We start from the raw sequence: 21,195 nt of genomic DNA, 5'->3' as shown, positions 1-21,195 counted from the left end.
ATCCGTCCCGACGTCGGAGTTTCGATCATCCCGACGAAAGGGCCGTTCGTAGCGGTGGCTGCGGAGGGTTCATGGCCCCGACCACGGGTGAATAAAGGAGGAAGATTAACTGAACGTTTTTGCCTTCTATCACAGTGAAGAATGTTGATTCCATTGTGGTGGATGTTTGTGTTAAATTCTATTGTGTATTGTGCTCTTTTTGATTGTATGGCTGCATGGTAACTCAAATATCACTGTACCTTAATTGGTGCATGTGACAATAAATGTGAACTTGAACTTGAAGTCGCATTGTCTCATTTGCACCGAGCCCACAGCTAATAATGGCCTGTTTCCTTTATCATCATTATCTTTTTGCATATCTTTCATTCATTTGTTCTATATCCCTCCACATCACCATCTATATCTCTCGTTTTCCTTTTCCCTGACTCTCAATCAGGGGAAGGGTCTCGGCCTGAAACGTCACCTATTCCTTTTCTCCAGAAATGCTGTCTGATCCGCTGAGTTACTCCAGCTTTTTGTGTCTATCTTCAATATTCATACTGCTTGGTTGTAAGCTGCCCAAGCGAAATATGAGGTGTTGTCATGAGGCCATTTCTCCAGGTTAGAAAAAACTAACAATAGGCAAGGAGCAGATTTCTATCATCATTGTGAACTATGAAAGCATTACTGGAATAATTACCCTTTTGAGCAATCTTCCTTTGCCTCAAGCAAAACATATAAATATACAAATTAAAAGCATGTCATGTTATCCTCTTTTTCCATTTTGTTTCTGAACCTACCTTGTAACGTGTAAGACATAGTGCCAATACGATTCACCATGGTGTTCTTTTCCTGTCCTGTTATTTTATTTAAGGCAACCAACTTGTCACCTTCTTTGGCTTTTTCTATAGCACCCTATTTAAATAAAACATCATATAATATATATATAAAAATATATAATAAACCATTAAAATCTTAAAAGATATAATCCATCCATCAAAGAATCTTTTCAAAGAACATCACAGATAAAAATTCTAGAGCAACTCTTCATCTATAACGGTTTTACTCCACAAATTCCATTGAAATAGAAACCTATATTTTAAACTGTCTATTTTCCAACAGGAAATGATTATGTGGAAACATGTTATACAGTAGAAGATTGGGTTTCATTCTGGAGTCACAAAATAGGAGATCTATCAACAGAGAGATGACACAAAACTGAATATTGAAGCATAGTCAAGGAAAAAAAGATGAATTATAATGGTCACATATTTACATGTCTTGCAATTTAGAGTGCTGGGATAAACACAAGAAGAAAGTTATTCCACCAACATTTATTTACGGCAGAATCTTCATCACATTTTTGAATATGTTTAAAGAGTTTAGCAAGCAACTCAGCACAAGGGAAAGTAGGCATGAGGGTCACTCCAGCCTCACTTGTGGATTTCAGCTCTTAGATCCATTTTGACCGAAGTTGTATTAAAGTCTAGAGCAGTGTGCTCCTGGAACAAAAATAATCTTGGCATTGTGACCACCAGTGGCGCCGTACGATTGGCAGCCCCGCCAACAGTCTGTTTTTTCGTCTTTAAAAAAAATTTTTTAGTGTGTGTTAAAAGTCTGTGTAAATGTTCTCCAGTTTGTTTTATATGGGGGGAGGAGGCGGGGTCGGGGGAAACTTTTTTTTTGGTTTCTTACCTTGCCGGAAATGCGATTAATTTTTGGATCGCATTCTCCGGTCGCTCTGCGGCCTACCATCGATGGAGATGGAGGCCTCCTCGGGACGGACCTTGGGCCCCACCGCGGGCGTGGACTTACGTCGGAGTCGATCCCTTGCCTGGGATCACTCCAACTGCGGCCTGCGGACTTTACATCGGCAGCTCGCAGTCTCGGGAGAGGACATGGATGTCGGGAGCTCCAACGTCGCAGGTTTGACCAGCCTCGACGCGGGGTTCGATCGCCCGGCGCAGGGGAGCTGACATCCCCCCGATGCAGGAGAGGATCGCCTCGAGGCGGAGGGCCCGACCACCGGCTACGGGAGCCAAGATCATCCTGTCAACGGAGGGCTCGAGGCCCCCGACCGCGGGACAGCAAAGGGAAGAGATTGAACTTTTTTTTGCCTTCCATCAGAGGAATGTGGAGGAGTCACTGTGGTGGATGTTTATGTTAAAATGTGATTTGTGTGGTTCCGTTGCTTTTTATTTGTATGACTGACTTGGCAAATGAAATTCCTCGTACGTTGCAAAACATACTTGGCTAATAAAGTATTATTGTGATTGTGAGCAGATTGCTGACAAATGTCACATAATGGCTGAATGTTGTCTGCATGGACTTTTACTAGATAAGGTTACTCATGGTAGGCTGATCAGAGATTAAGATGCACGGAATTCACAGAGACTTGCTGGTATAGATTCGGAATGTGCTTACAAATAGGAGACAGAGGGTTGTAGTGGAAAGCGTTATTCAGACTGTATGCCTGTGACCAGTGGAATTCAGCAGGGATCTGTGCTGCAACCTCTGCTATTTGTGATATATATACATATAAATTATTTGAACTTAAATGTAGATGGATTGGTGAGTATGTTTGCTGACGATACCAAGATTGCTGGAGTTGTGGACTGTGAGAAAAGCTGTCAAAGTGTACAGCAGGATATAGATTAGCAACAGAAATAGGCGGAGAATTGGCAAATGGGATTTAATCCAAGCAAGTGCACTCCCTTGCACTTTGGGAGGTTGAATGTAAGGGTAAAGTATACAGTAAATGGCAAGACCCTTACCAACATGAATGTATAGAGGGATCTTGGGGTCGAAGTCCTTCGCTCCATGAAAGTGATAACACAAGTAGAGACCGGTAATGTAGCATATGGTTGCTTGTCAGGGCGTGGAGCATTAGAGTTAGGCAGTCATTATGCAGCTTCATACGACTTCAATTGAGCCACATTTGGAGTATCGTGTGTGGTTCGTGTCGCCCTGCCACAGAATGTATGTGGAGCCTTTGCAGTGGGTGCAGAAGAGGCTTCCCAGAATGCTGCCTCGATTAAATGGTCTTAGCTAGAAGGTGTAGACCAAAATGCTGGAGAAACTCAGCGGGTGTGCCAGCATCTATGGAGCGAAGGAAATAGGTGATGTTTCGGGTCAAAACCCTTCTTCAGTCTGAAGAAGGGTCTCAGCCTGAAACGTCGCTTATTTCCTTCGCTCCATAGATGCTGCCACACCCGCTGAGTTTCTCCAGCATTTTGGTCTACCTTCGATTTTCCAGCGTCTGCAGTTCCTTCTTAAACATTTTTGCTTAAGGGGTGGTTGGACAAACTTGGATTGTTTTCCCTAGAACACCAGAGATTGACGGGAGACCTGATAGAGGTGTATAAAATTACAAGAGACATAGATAGGGTAGACATTTCCAAACGACAATTTCCATAGGACAATTTTCCTTGGCGATTACAATCTAGACTTAATTGCAACAAAAATACTTGATGGTCATATAGCTAATTTCAAAGTATATCCTTGCACAGCAGCCTAGTCTATTCAGGCATATAGCCACTGCTATATACTCTTTATTCATACATTTTTTTTGATATAATGGAGTGAACTAAATTGAAGACTGGCTTCTATCTGAAGAAGGGTCTTGACTCAAAACGTCACCCATTCCTTCTCTCCAGAGATGCTGCATGTCCAGCTGAGTTACTCCAGCATTTTGAGTCTACCTTTGGCTTCTATATTGGTCGGGACTTCAGGAAGAAGTCTTCATCTACTCCACACTTCTGATTGAAGACTGCTTCAAAGAGATCAGAATGTTCTTTTGGTCTTGAGTTCTGGCTCCACCATTGTTGAGGTCTGGAATTATCAGAGCTGCTCCTCCCCTTACTGTAATTCCTAATAATAATAATAATGGATGGGATTTATATAGCGCCTTTCTAATACTCAAGGCGCTATACATCGCATTATTCATTCACTCCTCAGTCACACTCGGTGGTGGTAAGCTACTTCTGTAGCCACATCTGCCCTGGGGCAGACTGACGGAAGCGTGGCTGCCAATCTGCGCCTACGGCCCCTCCGACCACCACCAATCACTCACACACATTCACACACAGGCAAAGGTGGGTGAAGTGTCTTGCCCAAGGACACAACGACAGTATGCACTCCAAGCGGGATTCGAACCGGCTACCTTCCGATTGCCAGCCGAACACTTAGCCCATTGTGCCATCTGTCGTCCCAGTTCCTACTGTTCATCGATATTTGCACATGATGGGGTTTGCAAAGATTGCAGCAATATGATATTCAGTGAGAAGATCAGCCATATTGTAATGAATGGTGCAGATGGCTCTAAAAAACAAATAACTTATGCCTCCTTAGATTCTTCTATAGATGACTGGATGCAGCAAGATGTTGTCGAATTTTAATCTGATTCCTTGATTGTGAGCTCATCTAAAAAAAAAAACACATAATTCTGTACAATAGCTTAACTAGGCTAGGATCTCATAATTTGGGTATGCCCAATGCTGCCTCTGATCGACACTCCTCTTCAACCTGGATCCCTTCCCAACGTCTGATAACAGCTGGGAAGAAGGCTTGAAGATGAAAGAGACAACGTTGAAAGGAGATGTGCGGGTTGCCTACATCACGTTGCAGTGGGTGATGCTGGATCCCTTCCCAACTTGGTGGGATGAAGTAAGCACTTTCCCTGACACAAGGTTATAGGCTGTGGTGCAGCACAACATTCTGCAGCACCAGATCATTTGTTTATCAACTTATTGATCACACTGCCCTCCATCCAAGATACTTTGTCCTTCGCTCAACTTTTAACACTTTATTTTTTTTAAGTTCCTCAATTGTCTTGATTCTGGTCGATGGAATTAAAAAAACAAACAAACTTGTATTTCCTTTTACCATTACATAGCCATACAGTTTTATGCTTTATCAAGACAATTATCAAGATTAATTAATCTGAAAATATAAATGTCTAGGTTATTTCACTGGAATAAAGTGGATGTGGATAGGATGTTTCCACTAGTGGTTGCGTTTGGGATCAGAATAAAAGGATGCTAGGAAGCAAATGAGGAGGAATTTCATTAGTCAGAGGGTGGAATTCATTGCCACAGAAGGCTGTCAATGGATATTATTAAGGCAGCGATCGATAGATTCTTGATTAGTACGGGTATCAGGGGTTATGGGGAGAAGGCAGGAGAATGGGGTTAAGAGGAAAAGATAGATCAGCCATGATTGAACGGCGGAGTAGACTTGATGGGCCGAATAACCTAATTCTGCTCCTATCACTTATGAACATGGAGTATGCATATAGTCACGTGTCATCCATTTATAGTGTAGATGAACAAATCCATCAACTGTTCAGAAGCTAGCTTGCGGCAGAAAGATGAATAAATTATTGCATGGCAATCATTTTGTGGAGTAATTAAGGTAAAATATAGCACCACAGTTCAAATGCAGCAGACACTAATGTGGCTTGTATATTTGAAGTATATGGCTTAGTTGGCTGTTGACAGTCAGACTGAGGATTTTGCATGTTGGTACCACAGAGTTGGTGGATAGCCCTTACGTTGAAGAACCAGGAGAATCAATTCACCAGGGTTTGCTCAGGTAGGCAGACAATAGAATAGTGTAATCCTATTTAGAACACAAGGTGCTGGAGTAACTTAGTGGGTCAGGCAACATCTGTGGAGTACTTCGACAAACGGCATTTCGGGTCTGAACACCTTGTGGCGTTGACATTGAAGCCGGGTTCAGCAGTGACTACACCAGGACTAGCAGTCGGGTGAACACACATGATATATTTTATTTACAGTGAAAAGAAAGTCCAGGACCACATGGGGCCGCTGTCTCTCGTCGTCAGGGCGAATGTGCAGTGGTGCTGGCCATCTACATAAGTCTCAGGCTTGCCCCGGCAACTCAGGAGGGAGTCTCAATTCTCCCTGCAATTCACTCTTGCCTCGAGAGGAGGTTCTGGTGGTCTCGGATTTATCCTGGCAGCTCAGTCTTTGCTCCGTGTGTGGCCGTAGGTCCTTGTTATCCGTGGGCAGGAAGAGGCATTGGTGTCTCAGGTTTGCTTCGACCACTCACTCAGCCTCAGTAGGGACACTGGTTGTCTGGGGCTTCTGCCCGGCAGCTTAGTCTTGACTACATAGTGATGTTGGTCGTCTGTTGTTGGTGGCCGGCCTCGGAGCGTGGGGAGCTGTGGTGGCGCGTGGCTGCGGCCGGACTTCGGAGGCTCCGGGTCCCTGGTGAGAGATTGCTTTTCGGAGCTCCCGCGGCGACAGCTTCTCCCGCCCGAGTTGAGGGGCTGAGGGCGACCCAAGCGGGGCCTGACATCGCCCAGCGCGGGTTTAACGGCCGCTGGAATTGCCATTGCCCGCCTGGGGCTCCAACGTTAAGACCCGGATCAGGGCCTTACATCGCCCGGTGCAGCCTTGATGGCCGCGGGACTTACCATCGCCCGCCGGGGGCTTTAACATCGGGACAGGATGGAGAGCAGGGGAGAGACAAGACTTTGCCTTCCTTCACAGTGAGGAGGAGATTCACTGTGATGGATGTCTGTGTGAATTGAGTTGGTTGCGTGTCTTGTAAAATTGTTTCTATTTGTTGTATGGCTGCAGAAACCAAAATTCCTAACGGATAAATAAAGTTCATTGTATTGTATTGTATTGTATAAGTTTGTCCCAGTGGCTCGGTCTTCCTCGAATCTGTAACAGGGCAACACGCCTAGCAGGGAGTTACCCCCATTTTCTCTCCATTCCTCTCTATCTTCTTTCTTTCTTCCTTCCTTCTTTCATCCTCTCCCTTTCCCCTCTCCCTTTCCTCTCTCCCTTTCCTCTCTCCTTCTCCTCTCTCCTTCTTCTCTCTCCCTCTCCCTCTCCCTGTCCCCTCCCCCCGTCCCCTCTCCCCGTCCCCTCTCCCTGTCCTCTCTCCCTCTCCCTGTCCTCTCTCCCTCCTCCCCTGACTCTTTTCTCCCTCTCCCTGTCCTCTCTGCCCTCCCTCTCCCTCTCCCCTGTTCCTCTCTCCCTCTCCCTCTCCCTGTCCTCTCTCCCTCTCCTCTCCCTCTCCCTGTCCTGCTCCTCGCCTCTCCCTGTCTCCTCTCTCTCCCTGTCCGCTCTCCCTCTCCCTGTCCTCTCGTCCCTCTCCTGTCCCTCTCCTCCATCTCCCTGTCCTGTCCTCTCAGCTCCCTCTCCCTTTCCTCTCTGGCTGGAATGCCTGGGTTTTATAGGGAGGCGGCTGATGAGGTTCAAGTGGCCAAACCAATATCAGCTTATTGGGCCCAGTTGTTACCAATGATGCTGATGTTTGGCCTCTCCTGGACTGTCAGCCAGTGATAGGGATCAGAGTGGCATCTGATGAAGTGGCACCATCACATCTTCTTTAGACTGATTGTTACATGGTGGAGAAAGCTGCTCTTTTCCAGTTTGCTGCCCCCTTTCTACAATCAGCCTGAAGAAGGGTCCTGACCTGAAACATCACCTATCCATGTCATAGATTCTTAAAGCGTGGAAAAAGGCCCTTCAGCCCAACTCACCCATACTGGCCAACATGTCCCATCTACACTACTCCCACCTGCCTGCATTTGGCCCATTACCTCTAAACATGTCCTATCCATGTACCTGTCTGAATGTTTCTCAAGCATTGTGAATGTACCTGCCTCAACTACCTCCTCTGGCATCTCATCCCATACACCTACCACACTTTGCATGAAAAAGTTACCCCTCAGGTTCCTATTAAATCTTTCTCCCCTCACCTTAAACTTATGTCCTCTGTTTCTCGATTCCCTTACTCTGGGCAAGAGATTCTGTGTGTCTATCCGATCTATTCCACTCATGATTTTGTATACCTCTATAAGATCACCTCTCATCTTCCTGTGGTCCAAGGAGTAGTCTTAGACTGGTCAACCTCTCTCTATAGCTCAGGCCCTCGAGTCCTGGCAACATCCTCGTAAATTTTCTCTGCACCCTTTCCTGCTTGACAACATCTTTCGTACAACATGGTGCATAAAACTGAACTCACTGCTCTAAATGCGGCCTCACCAATGTCTCATACAACTGCAAGGTGACCGCCCAACTTCTATACTCAATGCTCTGATTGCTCTGATAAGCCTTTTGGACCACCCTATCTACCCGAGATGCCACTTTCAATGCACTATGTACCTGTACACCTAGATCCTTCTGCTCTGCAACACTCCCCAGAGCCCTACCATTCACTCTGTAGGTTCTGCCCACGTTAGTGCTCCTAAAATGCAACACCTCACATTTCTCTGTGTCATTCCATCACCATTCCTCAGCCCACCTGCCCAACCGATAAAGATCCTGCTGCAATGTTTGACAACCATCCTCACTATCGACAACACCACCCTGCATGTCCTCCAGAGATGCTGCCTGATCTGTTGAATTTCTCCAGAACATTGTCCTTGACGCAAGATTGCAGCATCTGCAGTTACTCATGATTCCAGTGTAATCTTATTTCCTGGGCAATGTTCCAATGGGAACTGCATGAGGCACGACATGGTTCCAGAAATCACATAGTCAATCCAAGTAAGCCTCACGACCAGAAATACCCTATCAATGCAACCCAGAAATCATCACAATTGCATTCCACTCTAGAAATTATCCTTTTTTGTTTCTGTGTGTAGTGCCAAGAAGTACAATGTCATGTATATTTTTTCCAGGCTCATTACTGTTCCACATTTGAGCCAGACTAACATCTGGAAGGTTTATTATATTGGCTGGCTTCCTCATATCTATCTACATCTCCAGTTTTGCAAAACTTGGCATCAGCTCAGCAATCTTTTAAGTTGAAGTTTTTCTTTACGTTCATTTTGGCTTCAAAACTTTATGTTTCACTTTTTATTGCTGTCCGACAAGGGACAAATATAAACAAAACCTCAATGGAACATTTTCATTTCACACAAGTTTTTTTTTTACCTTATGTACTGCAATGATATCAGGGAAACATCCTAACAATCCTTTATATTCCTGGTTGGTTTCCATCAAATATTCCAGGTCTTTTTTGGGCTGTTAAAAGACACAGGTTCATTTGACATTTCTACACATTGGCACGCGTTGCAAAAGTAACATGTTTACTTGGATTTTATCATTTCAAGTTCTGCCATCTCCCATGCAATAAAGAATATATTTTAAGTACACTTTTTCTCGATAAATCAAAAGCAAATACTTTTCAGGCATTTTCTTTATATCCTTAATTTCCCATGGCACATACACAATTGATACTGAGCCACACCCACACAAGACATTGCCACTTTATTAGTAATGTAACATGGTCAAAAATTATAAATGTGAACCAGAATGTAAACACTATTAACAGAATATCTTAGGTAGACAAAAATGCTGGAGAAATTCAGCGGGTGAGGCAGCATCTATGGAGCGAAGGAAATAGGCAACGTTTTGGGTCAAAACCTTTTTTCAGACCTGAAACGTTGCCTATTTCCTTCGCTCCATAGATGCTGCCTCACCCGCATTTCTCCAGCCATTTTGTCTACCTTTGATTTTCCAGCATCTGCAGTTCCTTCTTTAACAGAATATCTTATCTTGTGATCCAAAGATAGGTGTAGGCAGGGGCGGAAAATCCGCGGGGGCCAGAGGGGACACGTCCCCCCCATGTTTTGAGAGGTGGGGGACATCCCCCCCCCCCCAAGTTTTTGTGATCCTGATTTTAAAATCACCGTTTTTAGCGCTGGATTGAGCCTCCGAAGCCTCGCGCGTGTGTGAGTGTGCGCATGCGCGCGTGGCCGCCAAAAAATTATGTCCCCTGTCCCCTCCATGTTTTGATAGTGAGTTCCGTTCTTGGGTGTAGGGGCGGGCAGTGTAGAGTGTAGATAAAGCAGGGACTCTGCAGAAGGACCTGAACAGTTTGAGAGAGTGAGCTGAGAAGGGGGCAGATGTGTGGAGTCATGCATTTATTTCGAGAGGGCTAGTATACAAAATGGGGATGTAATGCTGAGGCTTTATAAGGCACTGGTCAGACCAGTATTGTGAGTATTGACTATTGTGAGCAGTTTTGGGCCACATATCCGAGGACAAATGTGCTGGCATTGGAGAGGTCCAGAGGAGGTTTACGAGAATTATCGCAGGGATGCTTGGGTTAACATTTGATGAGTGTTTGACAGCACTGGGCCTCTACTCCCTAGAGTTTAGAAAGATGAGGGGGAACCTCATTGAAACTTACCGAATAGAGAAATGCCTGGGTAGAATGGATGTGGAGAGGGTGTTTCCACTAGTGGTGGAGAGTCTAGGACCAGAGGCCATAGCCTCAGAATAAAAGGATATGCCTTTAGAAAGGAGATGACGAGGAATTTCTTCAGTCACAGGATGGTGAATCTGTGGAATTCATTGCCACAGAAGGCAATGTATTTTTTTATTTTTTTTTAAGGTGGAGATTGATAGGTTTTTGATTAGTAAAGGTGTGAAGGGTTATGGGGAGAAGGCAGGAGAATGGGGTGAGAGGGAAAGATAGATGAGCCATGATTGAATGGCAGTGTAGACTTGATAGGCCACATGGCCTAATTCTGCTTCTACAATTTGTGAATTTATCACCAAACTGCTGATTTAAAGTCATGATGCAGACTTGAAAAGCTCTGTTAGTTCCAATGGCACTGTATAATGTGCAATGTAATTAGAAACATTTTAGGTCTATTTTACACTTCCATGCAGTTATCCAAATAAAAAATCTTGGCACCTGTTCTGCAAAGAGGTTGGCAATTTCTTCATAAGTTTTTCCTGCTTCAGTTAAAGGATCTGTCAAAGTAGATTCACCTGAAATACAAATAAATAAGGGGAAGGTGTTGGCTAATTGTACTGCAATTGTTACGCCCGATACTCTTTACTATGGATGAGAGTTTATTCAACGAAGTAGCTTTAAAGGACCATTGTTAGGCCTCATTTGAAGTATTTCATACAATTTCATTTGAAGAGTTACATAATTGTGCCAGTACAGGACTTATGAGAAGGCGCAGTGATGTTTATAAGAATGTTGCCTGGTTTAGAGGATATTAGGAGAGGTCGGAAAGGCGTGGGTTGTTTTCTCAGGGTGAGGGGAGACCTGAAGGAAGTATATAAAATTATGGGTGGCATAGATAGAGTAGACAGTCAGAACCTTTGTCCCAGGTTGGAAATGTTAAAGACTAGAGGGCATAGCTTTAAGGTGAGAGGGGGAAAGTTTAAAGGAGATGGGCCGAGCAGGTTTTTTTTTTTACAGAGCGTTAAATGCTTGGAATGTGCTGCTAGGGGTGGTGGTGGAGAGAGATATGATGGTGGCATTTAAGAGGCTTTTAGACAGGCACAATGGCACAGCTGCTGCCTCAGAGACCCAAATTCGATCCTGACCTCGAGGGCAGTCCGTTTGGAGTTTGCATGGTGACCACATTCATTTCCTCCGGGTGCTCCGGTTACCTCCCACATCCCAAAGACGTGTGGGTTTGTAGGTTAATTGCCCCCTAATTTATAGGGAGTGGATAGGAAAGTGGGCAACTAGAACACTCGTGTCAAGGTGGGCTGAAAGGCTTGTTTCCATGCAGTATCTCTAAACTAAAGTAGGTATGCAGGGAATGGATTATATGCAGGCAGATAAGACTCAGTCTTGGCATCATGTTCAACACAGACATTGTGGGCCAAAGTGCCTATTCCTGTGCTGTACTTTTCTATTTTAAAAGTAACTATGCCAAATTGTACACTGGCCGAGAATTGAAAAACATCTCTATCCCTAAGCCTATGGCCTCTAGTTTTAGAATCCTCAACCGCGGGTAAAAGACTGTGAGCATTCACTTAAACCCTGCAAGACCAAAGTTGTCCCTAAAAATTACTCAGGATGTTTTGGAAACGAAACTGCTAAAATGTCTAGTTTCAAAGTAATTTAAAAAAAGCATTCAAAACCATAGGACCTGTTTACTGATTCCCATTATATTTGTAACAAAGTTCACGATTTATCATGTTATAGACAGATTGATTTTTTTAACAATTTAAAAAAAAATCATATTGATCAAATCACTAAGTAACCATTCTTCAAACCATCAAGGAATCTTTAAAATAAAACCTGCATAGTTTGAAAATGTAATTTGATTATGTCGATTCAACATAGATTTGAGAGTATGTCAATGAAGTTGAGCAATGACCTACGGGAATTGGGGGTGGGGAGATGGAAGAGACATTTCTCAAGGCTGCTATTTACATTGCAGTCACAACTGCATCCATCGAGGAAACTCCATTGCTAAATGTTTAATGCTACCAAAGTGCTATTCTAGCCAAGAATGTAATCTCACCTTTCACCTTGACAAAACACATTCACATTGCCACCAATGTCAGGCGAATAGGAAGGAAATATACCGCAATGTATGAGGCTTTACAATCCAGGCATTCTATGGATAATCATTTACTAAAAATTGCAATCGGATAACATTAGTGCACAAACATCATGTACGAACATTTATTAGCCTTGGCACCACTTACAAGATTGAGATTGAGAATTTCAGGGTTAAAACCTTGACAAGCTATTAACTACAACACTTTAATGACAATACAGTTGCACTTCCTGCTGCAGGGCTAAAGCAATGGTTGGCAACTTGCTTCTCAAAATTCGTATAATCTCTATACGATAATACCTATTATTCTTCACGGTAGCCACACAATGATTAGATTGTGAATAGTTTGAAGGACATTTCTTTTTAAAATCTTACTTTTCATTTTTAAGAATCAACCAAGAGATTTGCAGGAATCTGTGTGCATATTAAAGATGTCACAATGGATATCTGCTAGAATGTGTATGGCAGTTAAAATGAATATGCTTGCAAACGACCAAAAAGCAAACTTATGCACATTTAGGTAAGTGGCAGACAAAAAAAACAATCTATGATAGTTACAGGTAGACAAAAATGCTGGAGAAACTCAGCGGGTGAGGCAGCATCTATGGAGCGAAGGAAATAGGCAACGTTTCGGGTCGAAACCCTTCTTCGGACTAGGATTGTTACATGTCAGTTAAATGAAAGTTAGAAAAAACCTATTTAGATACAAGGCTGAAGGAACAAGTTTAGAGATACAACGTGGAAACAGGCCCTTCGGCCCACCGAGTCCTCGCCGACCAGTGATCACCCAGTACACTAGTTTTGTCCTACACACTAGAAACAATTTTCAGAACCCAATTGACCTATAAACCTGCACGTCTTTGGAATGTGGGAGGAAGCACCCGGAGAAAACCTAAGCAGACACAGAGAGAAGGTATAAACTCCGTACAGACAGCACCCGTAATCAGGTTTGAACGTGGGTGTCTGGATCTGTAAGGCAGCAACTCTACTGCTGCGCTACTGTGCTGCCCCCAATTTGTTCTTGAAAAATTGAAACGGCATAATCTGAAATATTTTGATTGATAGCTTTTAAAGATAACCGTAAGACTTCCTTTGATCAGCACAGAAACATTTGTCCATATTCTTAATGTTCAATTGTAGTTTACCATGAGTCTAATTATATTAATTTACCTGTTATAGGGAAGAACTATTGAGAATGTGGCAACAGGCTCCATGCTCACCATTTCAGCCACTATTGATAGGTATGAACCTAATCAGGCCACAAGGGGGTTCAGGTAGATGATTAAAAACTTTTATGAAGGCAGGACAAAATTGATCTCATGGTATTTTAATGATTTTCAAAGTTAATCCTTTTACTTCATATTATATTAAGTAAAGGGGCTGTCCCACTGTACGAGCTAATTCAAGAGTTCTCCCGAGTTTCCCCTGATTTGGAGAATTACGGTAATTGCCGCTCGTAGGTACTTGGGGCTCTCGTGGACATTTTTCAACATGTTTTCAACACGTTTCCCGAGTACCTGCCGTTAGCGTTACGAGCCACTAAGAGACGACGTACCCGCTACGTACATTCCACGTGCTTACCACGAGTTTGATTTTTTTTTAAACTCGGGAGAGCTCTTGAATTACCTCGTACAGTGGGACAGGCCCTTAAGTTTGAATATGTCCAGGAGAAGTTCCTGAGCCAGTATTAGAAAAAAAGAGTATTGGAGAAAAGGCAGCACAGGTCTAATCTTAGGGAAAACATCAGGACAAATGGCTGAAGTGGCATTTTTGAAATAGCCACCAGTGTACCGATAACTAGAAATTAAGATCCTAAACTGGAATTTTAACCCAAGACAGAACCAGGTAAAGAACACTGTGTGCAGTTACTTGCAAGTCGGGCAGCATATGAAAGTGGGAAAGAGCACGTGTTCAAGGACAATTTATTCCCATAATGGAGAAAGGCAAAGGTAATTCTCAATTGTCATGGGCAAAGGGCAAAGAGGAAGCATATATTTGGCATGGAGAATGGAAAATAAGAGATTTTCAGAACCTACATTTCTGCCAGAAATATAGGTATTGCCAGGGATAGAGAATTAGGGCTTCAGTTTATCAAATGTATATGCAAAAAGTGCAGAAACATTTATTACAGCTTAGTACCTCCATAACCACTGGTTGCGAAGACCTGTGAAAGGTTTTGCAGAGCTTTTCCTATCTTCTGATACTCCTTAGGTAGTGCTTCAAGAGAACAGAGAACACAATCAGCACAGACTTCAAACTAAAATGGCCCATCATACTACTTCTGCCCAGTTGGCTATAATTCATAAATTTTCCAATAAGTTAGTCGAATAAGTTTCTTGAGCTGGAAAGAGTGCAGTGAACATTTTAAGGTTGCAGTGAACAAAGGTTCGGCAATAAAGCAAATCACAAAGAAGCTGGAAAACAAGAATTAAAACAGAGAATGCTGAAAATACTTGACATGTCCAGCAGCACCAGTAGATAGAGAAATGATGAAACATCATTGGCCTGGATTACTCAGTTTCTTTCTCAAAATGCTGCCTGAAGTGCTTTGTACTTCCAACATTTTCTCTTTTATATTTCAGTTATTAAAGCTGACAGCGATTCAGAATGCTGCTGCTCGAGTCCTCTCTAAGACCAAGAGAGTGGATCACATCACTCCAGTTTTGAGGTCTTTACACTGGCTTCCAGTCTGTCAAAGAATTGATTTCAAATTATTACTGTTGGTTTATAAAGCACTGAATGGTCTTTGGCTAAAATACATTTCTGATCTTCTGCTACATTGTGAACCATCCAGACCTCTGAGGTTGTCTGGGACAGGTCTGCTTTCTGTCCCCAGAGTCAGAACTAAACATGGAGAAGCAGCATTTAGTTTTTATCCACCACATATATGGGACATACTTCCAGAAAAATGCAGGTCCGCTCCAATTCTCAGTTCTTTTCAATCGGAGCAGAAGACTTTTCTGTTTGACTTTGCCTTTAATTAAATTAAATAATTATTCATTTCTGACACTGCGCTTGTAACTTTTATTCTTGCATTTTATACTTGTCTTATTCTATTTTAGCTTGTTTTTACTTTCTATTCTTTTTAATGACTGCTTAATTGCTTTTGATTGCTCTTTAATGCTTTGTGTAAAGCACTTTGAATTGCCTTGTTGCTGAAATGTGCTATATAAATAAACTTGCTTGCTTGCCAAAGCAGCTTTTCATACATACCTCCTGTACACCTTTTCCAATGTTCCTGTCCCACATTGAGAAGCTCTTTGACTCCATCATCCATGGCCTTTGTGAACTTACTAAATGATTCAACCTTTTGTTCCCTGCAGGGTAAAAGGTCTATCAATTGACATGATCCTTTACAAAGATCAATTAAAGCTCCGTGAAGGAAAAGCCAAGCATGCAAACTAAAGCTTCAACCCAAAATCAAAATGATAAAGAGCAATGGATTTGACAAATGCATACTTCATACATAAAATGATTCTGACATTTTTTTTAAATTACTCATTTTTCAGCTTGGCAATGCTGTGCTTGCGGTTTGTAAAATTAATGCATACGCATCGAATAGGGCAACGTCCTCTGCTGGGGGCTCCACTGTTGAAAAGATCATGACACCAACAACATCATCCTTTTCGGTTTTTCTCTTGCCTAATTTCCATTCCTTCAATGAATAAAGGAGAAAAGAAACAGTAAATGTAGAAAAATTAAAATCTCTTCCAATTAATTCTCCTTTCTGTGTTGAACAGCAGCACAGTCACAACAAAGGACAATTTGGCATTCTTCATGCTAATGTTTGGTTATCACTGCTAAGATTATAATAAGTGGCACAACTATTGTAACTTGTAGTGAAGGAGCGAAATATAGGCTCCATTAAAATATGACAACTAGAAAGAATGTAGCAGGTTTACAATTGCTAAAACAAACATACAGTACTCGTACGGCACAATGCCAGTCAGATAGACACAAAATGCTGGAGTAAAGGGCCTGTCCCACTGTACGAAGTAATTCAAGAGTAATTCTCCCGTGTTTTCACCTGATTTGAACTCGGAGAATGTCCGTAGCGGGTCCGTACGAGTTCGTGGATGTCTCGTAGTGGCTCGTACGAGTAACGGTAGGTACTCTGGAAATCCGGTAAACTCGTGACTTTTTTCAACACTGTGAAAAATGTCCACGAATAAAAAAAATATCTGTGATGAAATAAATTGTTACTTTTTACTCGTACGAGCCACTTAGAAAAAATCCACTAACTCCTACGGACCCGCTACGGACATTCTCCGAGTTCGAATCAGGGGAAAACTCGGGAGAACTCTTGAATTACCTCGTACAGTGGGACAGGCCCTTCACTCAGCGGGACAGGCATCTCTGGAGCGAAGGAATGGGTGACGTTTTGGGTCGAGACTCTTCTTCAGTGAGAGGGAGACACATAGATAACATAGAAAATAGGTGCAGGAGTAGGCCATTCAGCCCTTCGAGCCTGCACTGCCATTCAACATCTAACTCCCTCTTAAATATAGCCAATTAACTGGCCTCAACTACCTTCTATGGCAGAGATTTTCCAGTGATTCACCACTCTGTGTGTAAAAATCAGAGAGTGTAAGGAATAAATGAATGATATCTTTATGAATGAATGATATCTTTATTTCGATCGATTAAAAAAAAAAAAGAAAAGATGAAAATGAATAAATAAAAGGAAAATTATATATACATAAATACATACACACATACATACATATACATGTACATATATACATACATACATATACACACATACACATATACATAACATATATACATACATAAATTAAAAAATCAAAAGCCAATTTCAACATAATACACATTAGACTCGTTCGAAAAGGGATAGGAAGAAGCCTATGCTTGTCAAGTCCTACCCCCATTCTTCACCATTAACAAATGCAAAATTCAATAAAATAAACTAAACAGACAATTCAAATAAAACTACTCCAATCAAGCTATTAAGAAAAAAAGAACAAAAACCATTAACATCTGTGAGATTTACATTCTCCTTCCTCATTACTGTACTTTTCAAAGATATATCTTTTGTACATTTTTTAAAATTGCATTATATTCATACTTTGTTTAATCGTTTCGTCAAGACCATTCCACAAAACCACCCCACAAATGGAAATACACATACTTTTTAAATTGGTCCGAGCATAATGCTGTTTCAAGTTTAGTTTCCCTCTAAAGTTATAACCCCCCTCTCTGTCTTTGAACAGTTTTTGTATGTTTACAGGTAGCAGTTTATTTTTTGCTTTATAAATTATTTGTGCAGTCTTGAATTCTACCAGATCCTTAATCTTTAAGGTATGTAATTTTAAATACAGTATATTGGTGTGTTCATGATATCCTACATTGTTTACTATACGAATAGCTCTTTTTTATAGTGAGCTTAGTGATTGTAAGGTGGTTTTGTAGGTGTTGCCCCATACTTCCACACAGTAATTTAAATACGGTAACACAAGTGAGCTGTACAGAATATACAGTGCTCTCTCATTCAAAACATGCCTTGCTTTCCCCATCACTCCAATACTCCGTGCTACTTTTGCTCTCACATGTTTTATATGGGGTTTCCAGCAGATTTTGTGATCAAGAATCACACCCAGAAATTTATTTTCATACACTCTTTCTATTTCAACATTATTTATCATTACTTTTACTTGTGTATTTATTTTGCGATTTCCAAACAGCATAAGTTTGGTTTTGTTTAAATTTAATGATAATTAAGGAAGGAAGTGTAAGGTGTGAAAATGAGACATCAAAGGAGATCAAGAAATATGTAGAATAGATCATTGTAAGCTAGAAGAACGAACTATACAGAGATAAAATGTAATCAGGGAGACAGTCAGACTGGTCGGAGAACTAGGAAGGGGATGGAAGGAGAGAGAGAGGGAAAGCAAGGGTTACTTTAAGTTAGAGATGTCAATATTCATACCGCTAGAGTGTAAGCTGCCCAAGCAAAGTAAGAGGTGCTGTTACTCCAATTTGCGCTGGGCCTCATTCTGACAATGGAGGAGGCCCAGGACAGAAAGGTCAGCGTGGAAATGTGTTCAGCAACCGAGAGATCAGGTAGGTTTAGGCAGATTGAGCAGAGGTGTTCAGCGAAACAGTCGGCAAGCCTGTGCTTGGTCTTGCCGATATATAGGAGTCCAGTTGATCTACAGTGTATTCAGAAAGTATTCAGACCCCTTCACTTTTTCCACATTTTCATACGTTACAGCCTTATTTTTAAATGAATTAAATGATATATTTTTTATCATCAATCTACACACAATGCCCCAGAAGGAAGAAGCAAAAACAGGCGTTTAGAAATTTTTTGCAAAGTAATCAAAAATAACTGAAATTTCACATTTATATCAGTATTCAGACCCTTTGCTATGACACACACAATTGAGCTTAGGTTCATCCGGTTTCCATTGATTATCCTTGAGATGTTTCTACAACTTCATTGGAGTCCTTCAGTGGTAAATTAAATTGATTGGACATGATTTGGAAAGGCACACACTGTCTATAAAAGGTCCCACAGTTGACAGTGCATGTCGAGACACAGATCTGGGGAAGGGTATAAAACAATTTCTGCAGCATTGCAGGTCCCGAAGAGCACAGTGGACTCCGTCATTCTTAAATGGAAGAACTTTTGAACCACCAGGTGTCTTCATAGAGCTGGCTGCCCGGCCAAACTGAGCAAACGGGGGAGAAGGGCCTTGGTCAGGGAGGTGACCAAGAACCCGATGGTCACTCTAACAGAGCTCCAGAGTTCCTCTGTGGAGATGGTAGAACCTTCCAGAAGGACAACTACAGCTGCAGCACTTCACCAATCAGGCCTTTATGGTAGAGTGGCCAGACGGAAGCCACTCCTCAGTAAAAGGCACATGACAGGCCCCTTGGAGTTTGCCAGAAGGCACCTAAAGGACTCTCAGACCATGAGAAACACGATTCTCTGTTCTGATGAAACCAAGATTGAACTCTTTGGCCTGAATGCCAAGCGTCACGTCTGGAGGAAACCAGGCACCGCTAATCACCTGGCCAATACCATACCTACGGTGAAGCATGGTGGTGGCAGCATCATGCTGTGGGGATGTTTTTCAGCGGCAGGAACTGGGAGACTAATCAGGATCGAGGGAAAGATGAACGGAGCAAAGTGCAGAGAGATCCTTGATGAAAACCTGCTCCAGAGCATTCAGGATCTCAGACTGGGGCAGAGGTTCACCTTCCAACAGGACAACGACCCTAAGCACACAGCCAAGACAACGCAGGAGTGGCTTTATGACAAGTCTGTGAATGTCCTTGAGTGTCCCAGCCAGAGCCCAGAGTTGAACTCGATTGAATATCTCTGCAGGGACCTGAAAATAGCTGCGCATCGACGCTTCCCATCCAACCTGACAGAGCTTGAGAGGATCTGCAGAGAAGAATGGGAGAAATTACCCAAATACAGGTGTGCCAAGCTTGTAGCATCATACCCAAGAAGACTCGAGGCTGTAATCAGGGAGCGGAAATCGCTATCAAAACATGGGGAGGGGGGAAACACATGCGTTCACACACACGCGCGAGGCTTCGGCCGTGGGCCCTGTGGACTACAACATCAGGAGCTGACCTGGTTGGTGACCGACTCTGAACTCCAGCAACAGCAGCTTCGTCCGCCCCAAATCGTGGGGCTTCAATCGGCCCGTTCGCGGGGCCTTTCATCGCCCGGCGCGACTTAAAATCGGCTGCGGGGCCTTCCATCGCCCGGCGGGGGCTTCAACATCGGGAGCCTCGATTGCCTCGATGCAGCAATTTGATCGTGGGGCAATGGAAGATCCCGCAGCCGATTTTAAGCTGCGCTGGGCGATGAAAGACCCTGCAAACGGGCCGATTCAAGCTCCGCTCTAGGATCTTTGCTCCACAAGGACGTCTCCCTCCTCCAATCACTGCGCTCTAACTCTGGAACTCTGGAACTCTGGAGCTCTATCCTCAGTACCACCCCCCTACTTCCACCTGACCGACACCCCCCTCCATCAATCATCGCCCTGAATAATGGATGATTTTTCCAAGCTCCACTTTCAGATCCTCTCATGATCAGGAACAAGTAAATGAATTGATAATTTGCCTTTTATTTCAAACTCTCTTATTCAAAATAGCTAATGTGTAGGAAGGAACAGCAGATGCTGGTTTATACCAAAGATAGACACAAAATACCGGAGTAACTCAGCAGAACAGGCAGCATCTCTGGAAAGAAATGGGGTACACTTCAGGGTCGAGACCCTTCTGAAGGATCTTGACCTAAAACATCACCTATTCCTTCTCTCCAGAGATGGCGTCTGTTCTGCTGAGTTACTCCAGCATAACTAAACAATTTCATGGTATCATAATGTACACACCCAGGGCAATAGTTATAATCTAATTAGCACTAATTACTGCGTTCCAATGGGGCAACTATCTTAACAAAACAGCTCTGATTCTCATCATTCCATTGGGATGACTATTTTCATCAAATTATAATAAACAGTGTTAGTCCTGATTATAAAATGGAAGCCTGGATTGGCCAACAAGAACGCATCTTTGAGGAAGAAACTGAATTACTAAGTAACAGTTATGTAGTAGGTTCAGAAGAAACGGTCATTCCAGAGTCTACACCATTCGTCGTAAAGATAAGCCCATGCATGATGTATTTAGTTTCTGAGAAACTCGGTCAAGAAAACCTTCAATGAAACTCCCTTTCATGCTCTCCATTCTTAACTCTAATATCAATCTAGTAAATGTCCACTACACTTTTCTAACTTGTTTACATTCTTCATGAACCATGGTGCCCAAAAATGGACAAGGTACCTCAGCAAAGGTCTAACCATTAATAACAAAACCTACTTCCTTGCGTTTATGCCGTATTTCGCGCCCCGGCGTGCTGCAGCCCTGCCCGA

At 42.7% G+C, this 21,195-nt stretch overlaps 1 protein-coding gene across 3 annotated transcripts in view; it reads right to left on the bottom strand.

Annotated features, from left to right (window-relative positions):
- snx9 (sorting nexin 9) overlaps nt 1-21,195 on the bottom strand; it is a 113,008-nt gene that overhangs the window by 6,861 nt on the left and 84,952 nt on the right. For all 3 annotated transcript variants that reach the window (XM_033025066.1, XM_033025068.1, XM_033025067.1), the window contains 6 exons: nt 15,838-15,941; nt 15,500-15,603; nt 14,426-14,503; nt 10,669-10,745; nt 8,898-8,987; nt 780-894 (listed from right to left, as the gene is read on the bottom strand). In XM_033025066.1, the coding sequence (XP_032880957.1) occupies nt 780-894; nt 8,898-8,987; nt 10,669-10,745; nt 14,426-14,503; nt 15,500-15,603; nt 15,838-15,941 (568 nt within the window). The remainder of the gene's footprint in view (nt 1-779; nt 895-8,897; nt 8,988-10,668; nt 10,746-14,425; nt 14,504-15,499; nt 15,604-15,837; nt 15,942-21,195) is intronic.

Source organism: Amblyraja radiata, chromosome 8, assembly GCF_010909765.2.
Source record: "Amblyraja radiata isolate CabotCenter1 chromosome 8, sAmbRad1.1.pri, whole genome shotgun sequence".
Lineage (NCBI taxonomy): Eukaryota > Metazoa > Chordata > Chondrichthyes > Rajiformes > Rajidae > Amblyraja > Amblyraja radiata.
This window is presented reverse-complemented; position numbering and strand designations above follow the sequence as displayed.